At 33.9% G+C, this 19,350-nt stretch overlaps 1 protein-coding gene and 1 long non-coding RNA gene across 12 annotated transcripts in view; one reads left to right on the top strand and one right to left on the bottom strand.

Moving 5' to 3' along the window:
* Positions 1-18,985, bottom strand: part of LOC124460402 — a 70,665-nt gene extending 51,680 nt beyond the window's left edge. For all 5 annotated transcript variants that reach the window (XR_006954314.1, XR_006954313.1, XR_006954315.1 and 2 more), the window contains exons 1-2: positions 18,798-18,985; positions 4,890-4,975 (exon numbers count right to left, since the gene is read on the bottom strand). This is a non-coding gene — a long non-coding RNA (uncharacterized LOC124460402). The remainder of the gene's footprint in view (positions 1-4,889; positions 4,976-18,797) is intronic.
* On the top strand, positions 9,437-18,943 carry LOC6641517 (platelet-derived growth factor receptor alpha). 7 transcript variants are annotated; one of them, XM_023175501.2, is made up of 17 exons: positions 9,437-9,605; positions 11,539-12,050; positions 12,598-12,754; positions 13,160-13,372; positions 13,717-13,871; positions 13,942-14,119; positions 14,183-14,655; positions 14,847-15,156; positions 15,224-15,673; positions 15,739-16,218; positions 16,279-16,438; positions 16,741-16,964; positions 17,026-17,295; positions 17,364-17,613; positions 17,680-17,752; positions 17,823-17,973; positions 18,111-18,943. In XM_023175501.2, exons 1-17 carry the CDS (start codon positions 9,521-9,523, stop codon positions 18,692-18,694), a joined length of 4,725 nt encoding a protein of 1,574 aa, XP_023031269.2. In that variant the 5' UTR covers positions 9,437-9,520; the 3' UTR covers positions 18,695-18,943. The 7 variants fall into 7 exon arrangements, with proteins under 7 accessions (XP_023031269.2, XP_023031271.2, XP_023031268.2 ...); XM_023175503.2 differs by having other exon boundaries at positions 12,598-12,772; positions 18,276-18,943; XM_023175500.2 differs by having other exon boundaries at positions 12,598-12,772.
* Positions 18,986-19,350: the final 365 nt, after the last annotated feature.

Genomic DNA, 19,350 nt, shown 5'->3' with positions numbered 1-19,350 from the left:
GATTTTTGACCCAATTCAATCAAGACAAAAGATGCAAGTTTGTAAACAAAATGCTATATATATTTATTAAACAATTGCAATGCAAAATCTTAAGAATTTCATTTGAGGCCATGGCAAATGAAGGGAAAATAAACATCTATATTCGTTTATACATACATATATAAACCACTTGTCGGCTATTAAATTTATAACATTACTATTTGTTTTTGTGGCCTGTTGTCGCTTTCAATATGGCTAATATATAAATTGGCAAAATGCCACAGGGATTTCGGTGGAACAGTGGTGGGGCGGTGAGGGGGGTAACAAAATTGTAGCAACATTTATATCAAATGCTTTACATGCTCAAATATAAGCCAAAGGAAATGTGGAAAGAAATCTCTAGCTAAACGTGGGCTTTAGCAACAAGTCTGTGCCGCTTTTTAATGATTCATCCAAGAGATTTGGTTTTTTGTTTTTACTCGACACGTAATTTCACTTTTATATCATCTGTTGAAATTGTGCAAAATAACTTTCTTCTTTGCCCAGTTACATAAGCATAAAATTCACATGAACTAAGCAAAGTTTTCCTTAATTTAATTCTTTTTTTTGTTTTGCTATTAGTTTATATTCAACGTTGAATCAAGTGAGAAATAAACAAATTGCGAAACTCACATAACTAACTGATAAGTTTATATCTAACAGATAAAATATCAAGTGCCCGCAAGTTGAAAATAACAACTAGCATATAGAGAAGACGGTCGGTCCATAATCTTTCACTTTCTAGATATGTTTGTGTTGTTTTTATTTTGCCAATTTATCAGCTGTGAAACGTTGTATTTGTCTTGTAGATTAGAGAGTTAAAGAAATGAAACAAAAAAAGCCCGCATGGTAACTCAACTGGCAGAACAAGGAGGCAAGGCCCGGGAAGGCGTTACAGATGCTAATGTGGGCGTGACAAGTCGCAGCCCATAGAGATTGCAGAGCAACACAAAAAAGAGCTCACAGATAAATTGCACAACTGGTTGAAGTTTTTCCACTGCACTGTGTGTGGGTGGAAAAGCTGTCAGTTGACAGCGGGAGTTACCGCACTTGCCCCAAAAAAAGAAAAGAAATATATCCGACATAATGGTTTTTTCACCAGCTAGGCGAGGCCACAGCGTAAAACCCCAAACCTTCAATTGCATGGCCATTTATCAATTAATTCGAATTCAATAGAACAACAAGCACATTTGGCGAAATGTTCTGTCGAAACAAGAAACAACCTACGCCCTGCTGTTAGAGTTTTTGACCCAACCCAAAAACTAGCTCACACATTTTTCCCTTAACCAACGAAAGTTGGTTAATTAATTAAACCCTAGATCTGTAATTACGAAATAGCGAAAACAAATACCTCAACAGCGCGGAAGAAGTAAAAAAAGAATGATAAATGACTTAGCAATGACAGAGACACATTTGGGTTACTTTTCTTTTACTTGAAATTGTCATAAATTCTTCTAAAAGTATGCTAATATTTGCCTTAATACTTTTATTATTCTGAAAGCAAATAAAATCTTATCAGTATAGCTATGCAAATCAGCTAAATGCAGTTGTTCAGATTCCACTTAGAATTGTTATACCTAAATATGCATCAATTGGAGGTCTGCCAAAAAAAAGAAACCCAATTAGCTATGATATAGAGAATATAGCCAAGAAGCAAATACAACTATATTTCAATATATGCAACTATTGAATATGTATATTATAGGTATATATGTATAATATGGGAAGAAAGTTAATTTAAAGCGATAATCAGGTTGTCTCAGCTCACTTTGCTATTAGATAACAAATATTTTACTTTTTTTTAATAGCCCTAAAATTAAAAGCAATTTTTTACCATATATTTTTATATGTGTAAGCACTTACTAAAAAGCAATAAAAATCAACTAAATCTGTTAATTATCAAATTTTATTACACAGCTGCTGTGAAAAATCTAAGTACAGAATCAAAATCCGCTGATTGAAATTATCAAACAACAGAAGAAAAACAAAAAACTGTGATTTTGTTGTCCTGTGTATTAAATACAGGAAACCACTAAAATTAAGGCAATAGCATTAAAATCAAAACTTAAATAAAGATAAATAAAAGTAAAAAGTTTAATTCAAAGAAGCAAAAACAAAATGATATAACTAAACGTATTTAAGATGATTAAAATATCATGAATGAGGTATACTTATATTTATCGAAGTAATAAAAAAATGTAGAAATATGTTTCTGAAATTGATTGAACACCTTATTTATGCTTGCAGATTTTTTATATTTTGTCTTAAATTTTATTAAAATTCGTAATAAAAAGTTTTTACTTTATTAAAAACATAACAGCCAACAATGATTTATTTTGACATCTGAGATAAAAAGTTAAATTTGTATTTAGAAATAGCCATAAGGAGGAAGAAATGACTATAAAACTGTCGCATTTTCCTGCACAAAAATATATAAAATTATGGTCAACAAATTTGTTAAGGCAATTATTACTTGGAATTACTTATATTACATTATAATAAAACCAGAAATATTTAAGAAGCAGTTTTTTAGTTGTAGAACTAGCCAGAACATTTTTACATGAATAGTTATTGAATCCTTAGACTCACACCTATTAACATGGCCATTAGTGTATATGTGTTGAATGGGTTTTATTAATTTGGTATGCTCGTTATTCTATAAAAGATGTCTTAGCTCGACTAATTGTAAGACGAACTTCTCACCTTTGAAATTAAACTTAATCTAAATAAATATACATATGTATATTATACAACAAATATTTGCATGATTAATTTATTTGTTTTGTTTTTTCCAAGAATTTTATTTACACTTATGAACATCTATTACAAAAACACAATAATAAAATTTAATGATGCGTCTAATTATTTTTGGAATGCGTGTGGTCAGTGGCAGCTTTCCTAGAAATGTCTTTAAATGTATTTCTACATATTAAGAAGAGTAGGCACCTTAGTTAGTTGGTAGACATGTCCATTTAATTAGGCATTAACGCAAATTTTGCTGAAGCTAATTAAATGGCACGCAATTTATAGTGGGCATGTGCCCAAATGATGATTAGATGGTCTGATCATGTTGATTAGAACTGAATGCCGTAAGCTATGCCTAAACCTAATTCAAGTCAACATTTTTGGGGCAAAACCTACACACACACACCCAAAAAGTGACGGCTTTCAGAGTAGGAAAGTCTGAGACGGAGTGAGTCAATTTGTTGCATAGTTGCCCCCGCCTCCATCTCACGTTGATTTACGTGCCGCGCATGGGAAACTGTTTACAGATTTCGATAAGACATGACTTAAGATTTGCCAATTTTTCAATTGACAAATCCTATGATTTATGTGTTATATGTTTGTTTGTTTGTTTGTCTGCTGGTGTCGCTGTCAATCGCGTTGCTAGCTAAAAATCGTTTGTTCCAAATTGCAAATTTTCATTTTGCCTGACTGCACGCTGCTTCGTTTTGCATTTTTAATGAGATTGAAGCATAAAATGCATAGAGTGCAAAAGAAATGAAAATACTTCCTTGTAGTTTGTTTTATTTTTTTGTTTCTCCTTTTTGTTGTTGTTTTAGTTCCATATTTTCTTGGCTACTAGCCAGAGGCATGTTTGTTTTTTGATATTTGTGTAAAACTTTTCCATTAAGTTGTTGCGACGACGAAGCCAACACAAAGACCGCATGGAAAATCCACTTGACTTTCACACGCAACATGGTTGTGGAGTAGTAATCCAAAGGTCAAAAGAATGTTGTAGGGATGCACAACACAATTGGGCCATAAATTTTCTCTTAGGTAAGATTACATCTTGGCCGTAATAAAAAGAGAAAGGTAAGACCGGATAATGGGCGACACTTTCATTGTGGCAGCCACCCACTAGCAACGCCAATTGCAGCCATAAACTTAGCAATCTGCCTTAATATTGAATTAAACTCGAGTCGGCATAGCACCAAGAAATTAGAATCTACCCGAATCGAATAAAATAAATTGCAAATTGTGTAAGCAACCCAGGGTCAGATCAGAAAAAAATGGTTGCCAGTCACGTATTTGGTTTGTGGAAAAAAATTAAATGAAAGAGCTACAGAAACGTGGCAACAACCGCAACGAACAAAAAATCTGTTGCACATCCCAGAAAAAGTGCAGGTCAACTTTTCATTTATTGGCCATAAAAACTAAAACTGAAATAATATACAAACTTTGTTTTCGGGCCCATTTAAAACGTTAATAAACTGTCAAAAGTTATGCCATAAAGAATCGACAAAGGATTTCCAAAAAAAACAAACCAAAAAACCTCACCATGGAAACTAATAATGTGATGTGTGAGGAAAAGACTTTTTCAAGATAAAAGAACATTTTGTTTATTGCCTCTGTCTGGCATGAATATATTTGACAGTAATAATACTGGAGTTTTGAAGTTTGTTAGTCAAATTTCTTTGGAAAAAACGTATTTTGAAACAAAAAATTCTTTAGCGAATTGAGTGTTAAGGGTTTCTTTTAACATTTCATAAACTGAATGCAATTATGCAAATAGTTTGTCGAACTAAAGTTGACTAATTTGCTAACACTAAACATAAATCCATACATATGTATGTATGTATATCGTTTTGGATATACATTTATTTCCATAGAAAGTTTTTTAAATATTTTTTCCCTTAAACTTTCTGTCTGTTCTTTATATCAATGCAAGGATAGGAAATCGCTTAAGTAGGAGCTTTACATAAATTTATATGACTTTCATTTAAACAGGATATTTGAAGGCGTATTATATTGTAAACTTGGCTAACTATATTTATAACTTTATGAATTTATGCTTTAGACCTTTTTATTTGAAATGTCTTTTTTAAAAAAACCTGTATCTAATAATCTCAAAATTAAAAAGTACTCACTTGAATAAATAGTTTAGTATCTACTGATCCGAACTAACATCAGATGAGTGTCTTTGCTTTGATTGATCCATCCTTTTTACACAGCCCTGGAAATACAATTAGGGAAACTAGAGTAAATACCCATTGAAATAAATTTGGGAAAGGCAATACATATATATTTACATATATCTTATCATAAGGGTTCAATAAATACCAAAGGGTTTATTAACATTTAGAATTAGTTTTATAGTAGAAATTATATAGTAGATTTCTGCTAAATTTTATCAAAATAAAAATGGCATATGTTTTTGAACTTTAAGATAGTAGAACTAAAATTATTCCTCATTCCACACACAGTTTTAGTAGTATTTAAAAATGCAATATAAATTCGACATTCTTCATATCAACCAGCGTGACATTCTCGGTAAATCCGTCTGTGCTCTTATCAGTATTTATTTTTTAAAATATAAAAGGTTGCACTATTTGGCAAGGCATATGTACATATACATATCTTTATTGTTTTCCAATTTCTTTACATTTTTAATAAGAGAATAGTTTTGTTTTCATTGACAGAAAAACATGGCCTTATTATTGCATTATCAATTTGAGAATCGTTTGCAATTGAATTTTGTGAATGTCAAATATAGCTTATAGATTTGTTGTCTCTCTAGGCTTTAAATAATTCTTTTTATAGCTTTGTGAATTGTTTTCTTTTGTTGTCTCTTCAAGCATAACATTCCTTTTAAACAAACGACAATCACTATACTTGGACAACACACACACACACACATTATGGGTACCAAAAGCAACAGCCTAATCTAAAAAAACTAACATATTGAAGGGAATTCTCCTCAGAGAGAACTCCATCAGAAATGCAACCTTTCAACCGGTTTTTGTTAACGCGCATACGTAGTCCCCCCTTCTTCCACAAACTTTCGCTTCAATGCACAGCATTTTAATTAATACGTAAATATTGTCATTTATGTAAACAAGTTTACATGTATGCGTTTAGTACGAGTTCCACAATAAATCCCCATATATATGAATAAGTTTGTATGTGCGTCGGTTGAGAGGTCGGTCTTTATTGAATGAATGAATGAATTGAAGCAGTTCGTCACTCAAGCGTGTTCTACCATATGACGTCATGCTCAACACGATGGCTATACATCTCATATAGTCAAAGAATTAGGTCATAAACACAATATGTTAAATATCACAGTTTGTATAACGCAATTAATAGGCAAAAGTATTTACAAGAAATTTGGTATTGCCCATTGAATATGATATGTATCTCAGTTTAATAAATATTTGCGGCTTTACTAAAGAATTATTAGTTGACTCATTTGATTTTCATATCGTTGATTTAGTGATAAATATAATTGTTGTTTAAATACAAATTGAACGGTGCCATTTGGTGTTTGTGTTGACGCAAATGAAATTCCAGATAGACTCCACAATTTTTGTTTTACCCTCGTTTACCTGATGGTCGGACTCATTAGGCTCAGGCTAATTATCTCCCTGGCTGTGGCAGCAAAACAATCACTGCAATGTCCAGCAATGGCCAGCAGCTGGACACTGCAATTATGCGGCTTGTTCTGGGGCGGATCGGCATGGCAGGAGCGAGCCCAGCAATTTGCGTTACACGAACGTAAGTTGCCCTTGCAGCTGATGATAAAAATAGCCACACAACAACTGCAGCACGAAAGGCAAAAAGAAGGCGGAAGGCAGAAGGCGTGTCGGCATGGCAACATAGCTAAAGCCCAAACAACAAATGAATTTGCTATAACGAAGCTTATATACTCTAGTCACAGATTAGGCATAAACATTACAGGACTTTGATGCAACTCTTGAGCAAGGGTATAAAGAAATGGTTGGACAAAAGATTTCACAGTGGTCTTTGAACAAAGCTTTTTTAAACCCATTTCAAGAATTTCTTCCACTTATACAGCTCATTTTTCTTTTCATTATATTTGCATTTCATTTTGCGACCTTTTATATCCTACAAGCCAGGAACTATGAAACGAAGGGTAATTTCAATTTTAAGCTTCAACAACTAAAGAAATACATAAGCCTGATTCATTCTTCTAAAATGACAGATAGGTAGTACCAAATCTATACATAGATACACCACAGCTATGATCATTGTTTAAAATATCTCCTAAATAACTTATCTTATAGAACTTGTTTGTTTTTCTTCCAACTTTTTAAAGACGGTTTGTGTTCTGACCAGTTTGTATTCCGAATTTTCGGAACGTGAAAGGACGAGGCAAAAATAAATTCAACATTCCCATGTATAAAATAAACTTAATTAGCGCACACACCATAAAAATCAATACGTAAAGTGAAACAGATTCTCGATGTTTCTACAGACAGAGAGACGTTTCTGTGAATTTTTAAAATGCATTATAGAAGCTCTCCTTATTCAGCTTTAAATATAATCGATGTAAAAATTGAGCCCTGTGAAACTTAAGGAATTTGCATGAAATATTTGATTAAATTTTATCGCTTTCCAATTCTTAGAATTTTGTAATCGCACACTGAGCATCCGGTAGCGATTCTATAGAATTTGCATTAATGCAGAACGCCGTTAGAATTTAAATTTTAAATAGTGTGATTAAAACTGATGCATATTTTTAGAATTAAGACAATTTATGAAGTTAATAGCAGTATTTCATTGGATACGAAACTAAAAACAACATTAGAAAGATTATAAATATCGTTTTTCATAGCCAATGAGGTATTATAGAAATCTGAAAGAGTAACATTAAAACCAGTTTCATTCTACTCGACAAGCAAGCAGAGCATTCATGGAGAACTGTTCCCGTTTTCAATTGATTCCAGCCATCCTCTCGGTGATTGCTTACATATTTTTGCGCTTGCCAAGTCAATATTGACATAGGAAACATTTGCGATATTAATGTCAGAGTCAGAACATAATCTTTACTGCTTTTCGGACGTCACTGTTTTTTTTTTTCAATTAGCTGATACGTTCTTATCAAAACTGATATCAAATGACTAACAAGATCACGACCTCTACCTGGGCAGGGGCCATGATGACAAGGACAAATGACCAATTAGCCGCCTCATAGGTGGTGTACGCCTTCACGCTGTTTATCCTAGCCAATAAAATTCCTGTTTATTGATGTCAGAACTTGGAGAGATGGAACACTTGTTGTTGTTTGATGTTCGAGTATCCGATGTAATTGTGGCCAAAGCATATTATATTTTAGTTGCTAAATGTCTATGGGTTTATGCCACACAGGAAGTGGCCTAATAAAACGGGGACAATTTGCTGTTCTAATTTGAGCAAACGCTGGCGTCGATGGCGTCGGTTAGTCAACTTGTTTAATTGTGCATGTCTGGCTGTCATTTAGCTCCTTAGCTTGGCATGAGGAATGTCTATGTGTGTGTGGAGCTGACATTGAATTATGGCCAGTTGCCATAAGGGTGACCTGTTGCCCTTTGTTCATAAGGTGTGGCACAGTGTGGAAATTAGTGGAAATCCTCTTACTAAACCTAATGTTTGACATGTCAACTCTAAGCCCGGATGCTTGCATTAATAATTCCCTTATTTTTTTAATGCGGAAATGGCATATACAGTTTTTCCACTTTTTTTTTCTTTCTTCCCTCTTTTTTTACATTTCAATTTGGGTATTTCTTGCATCTTGCAACACTGTTGATCTCCGTCTCATTTCCCTTCCCCATATACACATACACACACACAAATCTTTTGTTTTTGCGTTGATAATGCTCAGAGTTCGGAAAGATTGTGAGTATACATATAAGGAGGTCATATATTTAAACATATTACTCTACTATTAGGGTATATTTAAGTTATCCAAATGTATGTAAACACATATATGCTTTTTTTAGATCAGAAATCTATATTTCAATTCATTCAGCATAAGGCCCAGAAGCTATAGTTAGTATTAATGTTCGCTGCAATTTGTAATTAGTACCCAACTTTAGTATAAATAAATAATACATAAATATCTAGTCTTTATAATATAATAAGAAACTTTCTCGTTATATTTTTAAGATACAGATAAAACTATAAATTCAGTACCCTCATCAAAAGACAAAATTAACTAGGATATGAGCTCATTTTAAATAGAAGAATAAATTATAGCAAATAATAACTGCTTTATATAATCAACTGTTATTTATAGGGTATCTAAAGGCCAACATGTCTTATTAATGATATATTTTCTTATTTTTTTGTATGTATTTTTTTATCAACGCATAACATATATAAATGCATATATATGTATATACATACATACATATATACATAAGTACGTACTTTGCATGTGAAAGCATAAACAGACTTTAAAAACAAATTTATCGTCTTCATTCCAAGATTAAACAGTTGAGGATAATAAGCTCAGTTCACTTTGGGTGGCGAATGAGCTGACAGTGTGGAATAGAATACAGCTCTATATAAAAAATAAATATTTCTGAACTTGTGAATTAAGTAGAAAGTGAGACAATTAAATCATACTTATTTTAAAATAATGAAAAAATTAAACAAAATTTCAATTCTTTATATTTTACAGTGTAAATGTGATTACGAACCGATGCAATGACATTGCTTAGCTGAATAAATTGTTAAACACAATTAGTTGTAGAGAAATAAATAATTTATTAAATTTATGCAAAACAATATAATGACAATGGAAAAAGCAATACTCACTTTGACACTCTTCTGTGTCATTTGGATCTCATGGAGTACAGCATGTAAGTAAAACATTTGAAAATTCTATCAATAACTGAGATCATCATTTTTAGAAAATTAAACTAACAATAAGATAAAAATTGCACATCTGTTATTAATATTCTTTAAATTCACCAAAAAATTTCCATATGAAATTCAATGCCAAAATGATTTTAATTAAGACTTTAAGACTTTAAACAAGATTCATTCACAGACATATATATATATGTATGAATGGTGTGTACATACATATGTACTATATATACTTATATATTTTGTGATATTTAATTCAATGGCGTTTCATTTCCTGCCATAAGTTTTAAGCGGCCTTCATTTCAATCTATTTATTCCATTTCTTCGAGTCGAAAAACTGAGTGTGAAAGATCTGTCGAAAATAAACTACAAGACAACATTTTGACTTGAAATTTGATATGTAAACTGTCTACTCTTTCTTTTTTGATCTCTTTTGTGATCTAAATAATGAAACCGCATATACAAATGTATATATTATAATATATGAGCGGACTACAAATTATGATGCTTCGACTTCGTAAAGCACAACTCTGCTGCTATCAGTTTGCGGAGGCAATGTTCAATTATCACTAGAAAAACAAACAATTGCCATGAAAAAAAATATTAAAAAAACGCCAAAGCAACAACAAAAAACGTCACCAGACCCAAAGGCAGAGAGTGAGGTTCATCCAAGCGCAATGCGGCGTCGGCGGCGGCTGCTGCTATATCTCGGATGGAGCCAGAGCCCATTATGGCAATTAAGGCAAATCACTTAACTATATTACGATAGCGCCACTGAATGAAAAATGGTTTTTGTATGAGGCAAAGTAGCCTTACACCATTGAGAGAGAGTGCGATCATAAAAATAAAACAAATTCAGCTTTCTTTAAGATAGAACAACGATTTTGACGATGCAAGAGATTGTATGAAGCAAACACAAAAACGAACAACTGCATACAACTGCTCATACCAGATAAAGTGTTTTGAAAATAACGCTTTAATTCATTTTCTTTTCTGTCATTACAACTTCATAATATTTTATTCGTAACATTTTCGGATCAAACTTTACAATATTCAAAAATTTCAAAGAAAGCTAAAATTCTTTATTATTCAGAGACTATAATATTCTAATCTATTAAATTTTAGCAATACGCACCCAAATTTATTAAAAAATTGAACCTTTATAAAAAACTTCTCGAGTCAATTCCCTTTCTGACGTAGTTATAAATGAGTTCGTTTCTTTTTGTTTTGTTACCCCTTCTTTTTTCTGAAAAAAATGTTTTCCTAGCCACGACTCCTCGTGATAAGTTGCCTATGACCCCTTCTTTTATTCAGTTTTAACTTATTTTTGAGTCATATTTTTAATAATTAACAATTCGACAGCTTCCGATCATTTGCGAATCTTCTAAGAGTTATATTGTGAGTCGTGTGCGTTTCATTTTTAAGTCTCATTTTTATCCAGTAAGAAATTATATGTTTTGTAATATAATAATTAGCTGCTGTTATTGCGTCCTTGTAATTTGATTTTTTCCAAACCTTTCTACATACATATGTGCATGATTGAGGTCAATAAATAAAAACACATATAAAGTTTTTATAAAACTATTATTTTTGCTTTAATTAAATTAATAATATTCGGAGATATATTAAAATCATAAGAGTATTTAAACTTTTTGGAGTTTGCATTACGAATGCCAAGATTAAAAATGCTGCTCAATTAAACAATTTTTTGGATTTTTATCATAAAATCATCATACATAGTTTGAAAAATTCAATTCAAATGACATGAAATGCCAATTTTTGTAGGACGATCAACCAAAATCGGTGCCTAACTTTTTCTGTGAAAACTTTTGATCAATGGCAAGTTTAAATCTTTTGTGATTTAAGCTATTATATATGGTTTTAACAATAATTTATTTTGATTTATTTATCTTTTTTTTCCAGTACCACGACCGTATTATGACGAGACACTGGAGGAAGTCAACTGTGGCGGTGAAATGGGACAACCACTAATAACACCCTGCAAGAATGCCATTAAACTGGATGCACAGACTAATTACACACTTCAATGCGAAGCCGATGAGCCCGTTGAATGGATTTTTAATTATGAAGTGCTACAGGCCGTTGTACCTTTTGCCAACACTGAGGATCCGTCGCGTCCCTATGGCTTACAGCTCTTATTGCTGGAAGTCAGTTTTCGGGAAGTGGGAGCCTACTATTGCATCAAGAAAAGTGCAGTACGCTATGGCGATGTACAGATTAATATGAAAACTGAGGATCTTATCGAGAGTGTTAATAGTAATAACGCTAGTTCAATCTATGTCTACGTTAATGATCCAAATAATTTACTGGCTGATACTCCGCCAATAGTGAAGGCACGACAATACACCGAAGTGATAATACCCTGTAAACCATCTATGCCCGAGACAGAAGTAATTCTGTCTTTCAACGGTGATGTTAGTATTGCATTTTTTTTTATTAATTATCACAATTTATTTATTGATTATTTCTTTTGCCTATTTTTTATATTTTTCTGATACGTTAATTTTGTCGTTTGGCGACTTAGAATTCTGATAGAGATGAAATTCATTCACATGCGCTCGAACAGAGCCATTATGCTTTTTACAATGTTTCGAGATATAATGATAAATTCGGTTTCATTCTCTATATTGTTAATGCACCACCTACGCCAATATTGTGTGTATCGAAAATAAACAGAACAAAATTACCAATGACAGTATATTTTGATGGTATGTTTAAATATATATAATATTCAGTTGTATGTAGTTAGCCATCGATTACCATCTGTATATATATCTATATATATCTAAATACATTGTAGCAAACCTATTTATCGACTATAACTTAAAAAAATAAGTCCAAACAGCAAAAGTTACAGCAGAGTCAGTTTAGTTTTCTAGCAAAGAATGAACGTTTTCCTTTAACTTTAAACTATATCTTATCTTAAATTTAATATCTTAATTGTTAAATCCCCCTATGTAGACATATCCCAGTGATACATCCGCTCGATACGATCCCCAAAGAGGTTTTGTTCTTGAAGTGCGAAGCATCACCGATGGCGGTGAATATTTTTGTGAGCCTAAAGAGCCGGCTCCAACTAATGAAGAGGAATCGTCAGTTATTAATGTGCTCTTTTTTGGTAACGATCAAATTGATAGTGAGTTTTTGCACCCCCAAAATCGTGATTTTGTGATTTCTGTCTTTAAATGTCGTAAATATTGCTTTATTATTTGGCTTTGCCTACACCAGGATGATGGATACCAAAAACAAAACATACATATATATTCGCTTTACACCCACCCACAAAAATCACCCATCCCACAAAAAACACAATATATAAAACATGCATTGCTTTTATTTGTGCTAACGAAAAATTTGTTGATCTGAACAGATCTCTTAAACTATATCTCTATTTCTCTCTCTCTTTCTTTCTCTCTTTCCCCCACGTCTACTTTTATTATCTGTTTTATTAATCATGCATCTGGATTGGACAATGATAAAACAAATATAATTAAAATGATTTTTTTTAAATGGTGTCATTTAGATATGTTAACTAACAGAGATCAGGATAATTTTGAAGAAGATGTTACTAACCCTACAAATAGTTATGTCACTAAGATTGAAGATTCTGGTGCTGGTCTTGAATATGATATGCCAGATTACGAAGATACAACAAATTTTGATTTGTTGCGCCAAAAGCGTAATCCTACGAATTTAGCCCCAATGATGCCATTGCCCTCAAGTCCACCAAAAGGGCGTAAGTGTTATTTGTAGTCCTGTTGATTGGTTGTTTTCTTGTTATATATATATTTGATTTCCCTGTTTTAAAGTCTTGTTTTTATATATTTTTTTTTTGTTGGTTGAGCTATGGACTGTTTAATATTAAGTACTAATAATCAATTAATCAAGCCTTATATGTTTTTTACATTTCACATTTAATCCTAAAGCAGTATGTCCTTGTCTTGTCTAATAACAATTTCTCCTCATTTTCACTTATTTTTTTGTTTTATGCATGAATCTAAATAACTGCTTGCATTGGCCTTAGAGACTTTATTTTGAGCTATGAAATAATATTTTTAATTTTTATTTTGTAATAAATAGAAGCAAATCGTCGACTTAATAAACCAATAATAACATCAACTTCACCTCGTGGACATGTTTACTACAATGAGTCCTTTGAATTGGTATGCCAGATTTCTGCACCGCCACAAACAACAATTGACATTGAATGGAGAATGCCAAGAGGTTTTGATCAGGTAATGCCATAGGCCATAACCATTGTCAATTAAATGTTTATTAATTGAAAATTATAAATTTCATTTACAGAGTCGCGCAAAGATAGTGAAACCAGATATTGCCGAACATAGTAAGAATAACACTCATAAGACGGCAAGCAGCATTTTGACTGTAGTTCATGCTGAAGAAAGCGATACCGGAGCCTACAAATGCATTGTTAAGGATGAAACTGGAGAAGAGTTCTCGTCTTTCAAAATCAAAGTAATGGGTAAGAACAACAATGCCAAAAGAATCTATAAAACAAAAATAATCCAACCGATTTATATTATAGAGCCAAAATCAAGCTATTTGGATGTACGAGAACCTTCCAATCATTATAATGTACGTGAGATTGCCAATAAAACTATACAAATGACAGCCATATTTGAAGGATTTCCTGAACCGACATTCAAATGGTATAAGCCAAATGGAATGGAGATTTGGGAAACTGAGTCCAATTTTAAGATAATATCCACCGAATTGAGTACCACACTGCAGTTATTGAATGCCCAATTGGAAAATAGTGGAACCTACAAACTTAAAGGCACAAATGGTGTTAATTCCAAGCAATTGGAATTTAATGTTAGTGTTATATCTGGTCCAGTACTCAATATGGAGGATGTCTATGTCCAGGAAGGCCATCAGGCTCATCTCAATTGTACGGTAATGTCGTATCCGACTGCAATCGTAACTTTTCTCTTTAAACCATGCAAATTGGAACCACGTTGGCCGACTTGTCATAATTTGCCACAGCAAAATTTCAGTGTAAGTAACCAAAAAACTTCCGTTTGTTACCTATATTAATCACAATCAATTTCTGTTTTGTTTTTGTCCCCAATCTCATCGTCCATTCTGTTCACTTTTGTAGTCGGAAAGTGTTCAAAAACAATTTAAGGTATATAAACTTTAATTTTCTATATATAAACACTAATTGAATACGTTTCAAACCAATATAGTTCCAACGTACTACTCGACCTGGTGCTCTAAGTGTTGAATTTATACACGAAATCACTTTCACACCAACTGAACCTGGAATTCTATCTTGTGTGGCACAAAATCTAGTAAATAATAATCCTGTTACGCGAATGAGTAAAGCTCATGTCTTACTGGGTGATATATCGGAGAATATGACTATTTACGGACTAGATCTAACCAAGAAGATTGCCAAGGGCGAAAAGGAGAGTATCACATGTGAGGCTTTGGCTTATCATTTCGATGGAAATCTTTTATGGTACCAAAACGGACAACCCATCTCAGAAACTGATGGTAAATTTCATATCATTAAAGTCTAATAGTAATCTCAAGTAATTTAAATATTTCGCATCTTTTTTAGATCTCAAAATTACAGAATCCACTACGAAATATTCGTATAAGAGCACCATTCATTTCAATCCTATTAGAGACAAAGATAGTGGTACATATCAATGTCGGGCCCAACATATAGTGCAATCGTATGAATATGAATCCCGTGAGATAGATGTTTTTGTTCACGATCCTCAGTCTCCCCAATGGGAGTATACCAATTTGAATGCTAAATCGAAAATTGAACGAAATCTTGGTGAATCATTGTCGCTTGAGTGTCGCTCCAAGGCGATTCCTGAGGCTACGGTCCATTGGTACAAGGATGATACGGAATTGCATGAGACCAATTTGACGCATATTCTGGAAAATAATTCCCAACTCTTGATCACACATCTATATCCCAAACACGATGGCCTTTATAGATGTGTAGTGGAAAATCGTTTGGGTAAAATTGAAAATTCCGTCACTGTGGTCATAGCCAGTAAGTAACAGTCATAATTTTCCATTGAAGAAGGAGAAGATTGCTGATTTTTCTTTCATTTTTAGATATGCCTGGCATTAAGAAGACTTGGATATGGTTGGTAGTCTTTTTCTTTGGTGCCCTAATCGCTCTCTGCGCCTTTTTGGCTGTACGTTATCGACAGGAACGTAAACGACACTTGGAATTGAAGGCCGCTGGTCTGGCCAACTTTGAGGAAGGTGCCGTTGAGCATATAAATCCAGCATTATCTTTGGATGAACAAGCGGATCTGCTACCTTATAATCGTGAATTTGAATTTCCGCGAGAGAAACTGAAGTTGGGCAAACAACTTGGAGCCGGTGCATTCGGTGTTGTCCTAAAGGGCGAAGCTGAGGGCATAAGCCATGAGAACGCTGTAACAATAGTTGCTGTCAAAATGGTTAAACGTACCGCCGACAATGAGGTGGTGCGTGCCCTGGTCTCTGAATTGAAGATCATGGTGCATTTGGGCCAGCATCTAAATGTGGTTAACCTTTTGGGCGCTGTTACCAAGAATATTGCGAAACGTAAGTAGTTAAATTTGCTAAAGAAAATCAACTAAATGAATATATTAACAAAAACTAAAGGTGAACTAATGGTCATTGTGGAGTATTGCCGTTTTGGTAATGTGCAAAACTTTTTGTTACGTAATCGGAAGTGTTATATCAATCAGATAAATCCCACAAATGATCGCATTGATCCAACCATTATGACACAGCGTATTTCGGATAATTTTGAACTGCATCGGTAAGTGAATTGTACTGCATTTTATAAATGTTTTTAACTAACCCAACAAAAAAAAAAACGTGTCGCTATTAATAATGTGTTGACTAACTCTATTCTTGTTCTCCTGATTGACTTACTCTCTGCCTACACACACGCACACACACAAACACACACTAATTTAACACCTACACCCTCCACCCATATATAATAATGTATTGCCTGTGGTTGTTGTGCCTGGTTGTGGTATCTTCTTTCTGTGTCTCCTCGCTCACTTTCTGTTGTGATACAAAAACCAAAAACCAAAAAAAAAAACACCCTAACAGTGATGGTGGCTTGAAGTATGCTAATGTTGGTTTCCCGAACCATTCATATATCAATCACATGAACTCTGTAAACAACAACTATACCCAAACTCATCGCAGAAACTCGGAAAATGATCCCAGATCGGGCACAAGAGCAGGTCGACCAGGATCCGCTGGGTATAGTTATGATCGTCAGATGGATACATGTGCCACAGAGGCCACAGTAATGACAACAGTGCCAGAAGGTAAGTAGATCAAAGATTTTTACATAGATATGGGCAGATTTTAATTAAATTTTTTTTTTAGATGATCATGTTATGTCGAATAACTCAATACAGCCTGCATGGCGATCCAATTATAAGACCGATTCAACGGAAGCCATGTCAGTGACCACCAGTGATCTAGTCAGCTGGGCTTTTCAGGTTGCCCGTGGCATGGATTATCTATCATCGAAGAAAGTTCTTCATGGTGATTTGGCAGCTCGTAATATCCTATTATGCGAAGATAATGTTGTTAAAATTTGTGACTTTGGTCTAGCCCGATCAATGTATCGTGGTGATAATTATAAGAAATCAGGTAACAAAAACATATTCACAATTAAGTGTTTAACTAAACGTTAGCATTTCTTTTTTTGTTTTTTAAAGAGAGTGCAAAACTTCCCATCAAATGGCTGGCACTGGAATCTCTAAGCGATCAAGTTTTCAGCACCTATAGTGACGTTTGGTCATTTGGCATTGTGTTGTGGGAGTTATTCTCACTGGCCAAGGTTCCCTATCCGGGCATTGATCCCAATCAGGAGTTATTTAACAAACTCAACGATGGCTATCGCATGGAAAAGCCACCTTATGCAAATGGTGAGCTGTACGAGATTATGCTAGAATGTTGGAGAAAGAGGTAAAGAGGCAATTAAGTTGTTGCACAACCAAAATCAATATTTAAGTTGGTCCCTTTTTTCTTTAGTCCCGAGAGTCGGCCATTGTTTAATGAGCTGGAGCGACGCTTTGCCAGCATGCTAACCGAGGATGTGGCCAACGTAAGAATAATAAAATGTCATAAATTTGCGAAACAGAATATTAAAATATATTTTACCTGTTTTCTAATAGCACTACCTGGATCTGAACAATCCATATATGCAATCAAATATGCAATATATGAAAACGCAACCCACTGACTACCTGGCTTTAATGGGTTCACCAGATGAGCCAGCACCGGAACGTCCACGCTATGTAAATGGACATATGGTGCCAGATATACGTAAGTATAACGAAAGATAGTTTTATTTTCTTTTCATTAGCTTGGATGCTGGTAACTAAATCTGCAACTCATATATATATATATATATCATATTTACAACCCACATGCACAACCACCACTAATCCACCATCGCACAGGCATTGAAGAGTTTCCCGATGACTATCAGGAACCCAGTACAGTCTCTGGCACCGCCATTTTTTCACCCACCCGTCTTGAAAGCGATGAAAATGCTGTCAAATTCACAGATTTTCCGGATTTCTCATCCAAACAAACCAACGAAACCTCCTCTTTCACCTTCCCAGATACAGTACGTCAGCAGCACTCACCGACTCTATCTAATAACATGGATGGCGGAGCCCATAAGCCATTGCGCAAGAAGAACGGTCTGCCCACCGTTGATGGGGCTGATCGGGCACCCGAGGAGATACCCATGTTGCATCGTTCGTCCAACTCAGAGGAAGGCGATCAGTCCAACAATAGTCCGGCACAGCAGCGACGATTTCCTCAAGCCCTGAAGCAACAATACGTTACGCCCACACCCTCGCCGCGTCATCATGTGGAGACGAAACTCAATGGGGACAACGAGAACTATGTAAATGTGAAGCCACCACGTAAAAATCTCGCCAAAACGCCAGCAACTGGCACAGCAACCGACGCCTTCTCAAATCCCAGTTATCAGCCTTTGTCAAAGGTCAACGAGAAGGAGGAGCGAAGGTATTAGGAATGACTCCAAATATGGAATGGACTACTTCAAGACTAGTAAATAAGTTATTTAGCTTAAAATCGACCCATTTTTCACTATAAGAAACTTTAAGTCTACTTACAAATTTGTGCCAGGCATTTTCCATTTATCGTTAGAATGTAGGTTTAATTAACATTACTGTCACTTTAGCTATTGTTATTTGTCTATGCATTTGTGTATATATGTTTATTTACTTAAAATACAAGAACTATAATGTGAATATTTAAATTTTGATACGTATTTTTTATTTACGCGCTTTTGACACTTTTAACAGACTCATTACAAAGTTAACAGAATTAATTAAGTCGCTGTTAAGTCGCAGTGACAGATAACAGGTGAAGTGAATCACTCAGTGAATGGTGACTTGGAAAGATTAAATGTGCATAAATGAGAACAGTTTGGAAAATTTTTAAATATTTAGTTAATTTTGTTCTAAAAATGCTCTTTGCTTATAAAGATTCAAACAATAGGTTGTAGCATTTTAGATTTTTATATATTTTTATGTAAATTTAAATATATTTTAATTAAGTGTCACTTAAATTTAATCAAAACTTTTCGGATGAGCTAATATAATTCTGATATTGGGTTTCACAGTCGGTGATTTCTACGTGAATACCCCATTTAAGTGTAATGTA

Source organism: Drosophila willistoni (assembly GCF_018902025.1).
Source record: "Drosophila willistoni isolate 14030-0811.24 chromosome 2R unlocalized genomic scaffold, UCI_dwil_1.1 Seg200, whole genome shotgun sequence".
NCBI classification, from domain to species: domain Eukaryota; kingdom Metazoa; phylum Arthropoda; class Insecta; order Diptera; family Drosophilidae; genus Drosophila; species Drosophila willistoni.
The sequence above is the reverse complement of the archived record's forward strand: the minus strand, read 5'-3'. Positions and strand labels throughout refer to the sequence as shown.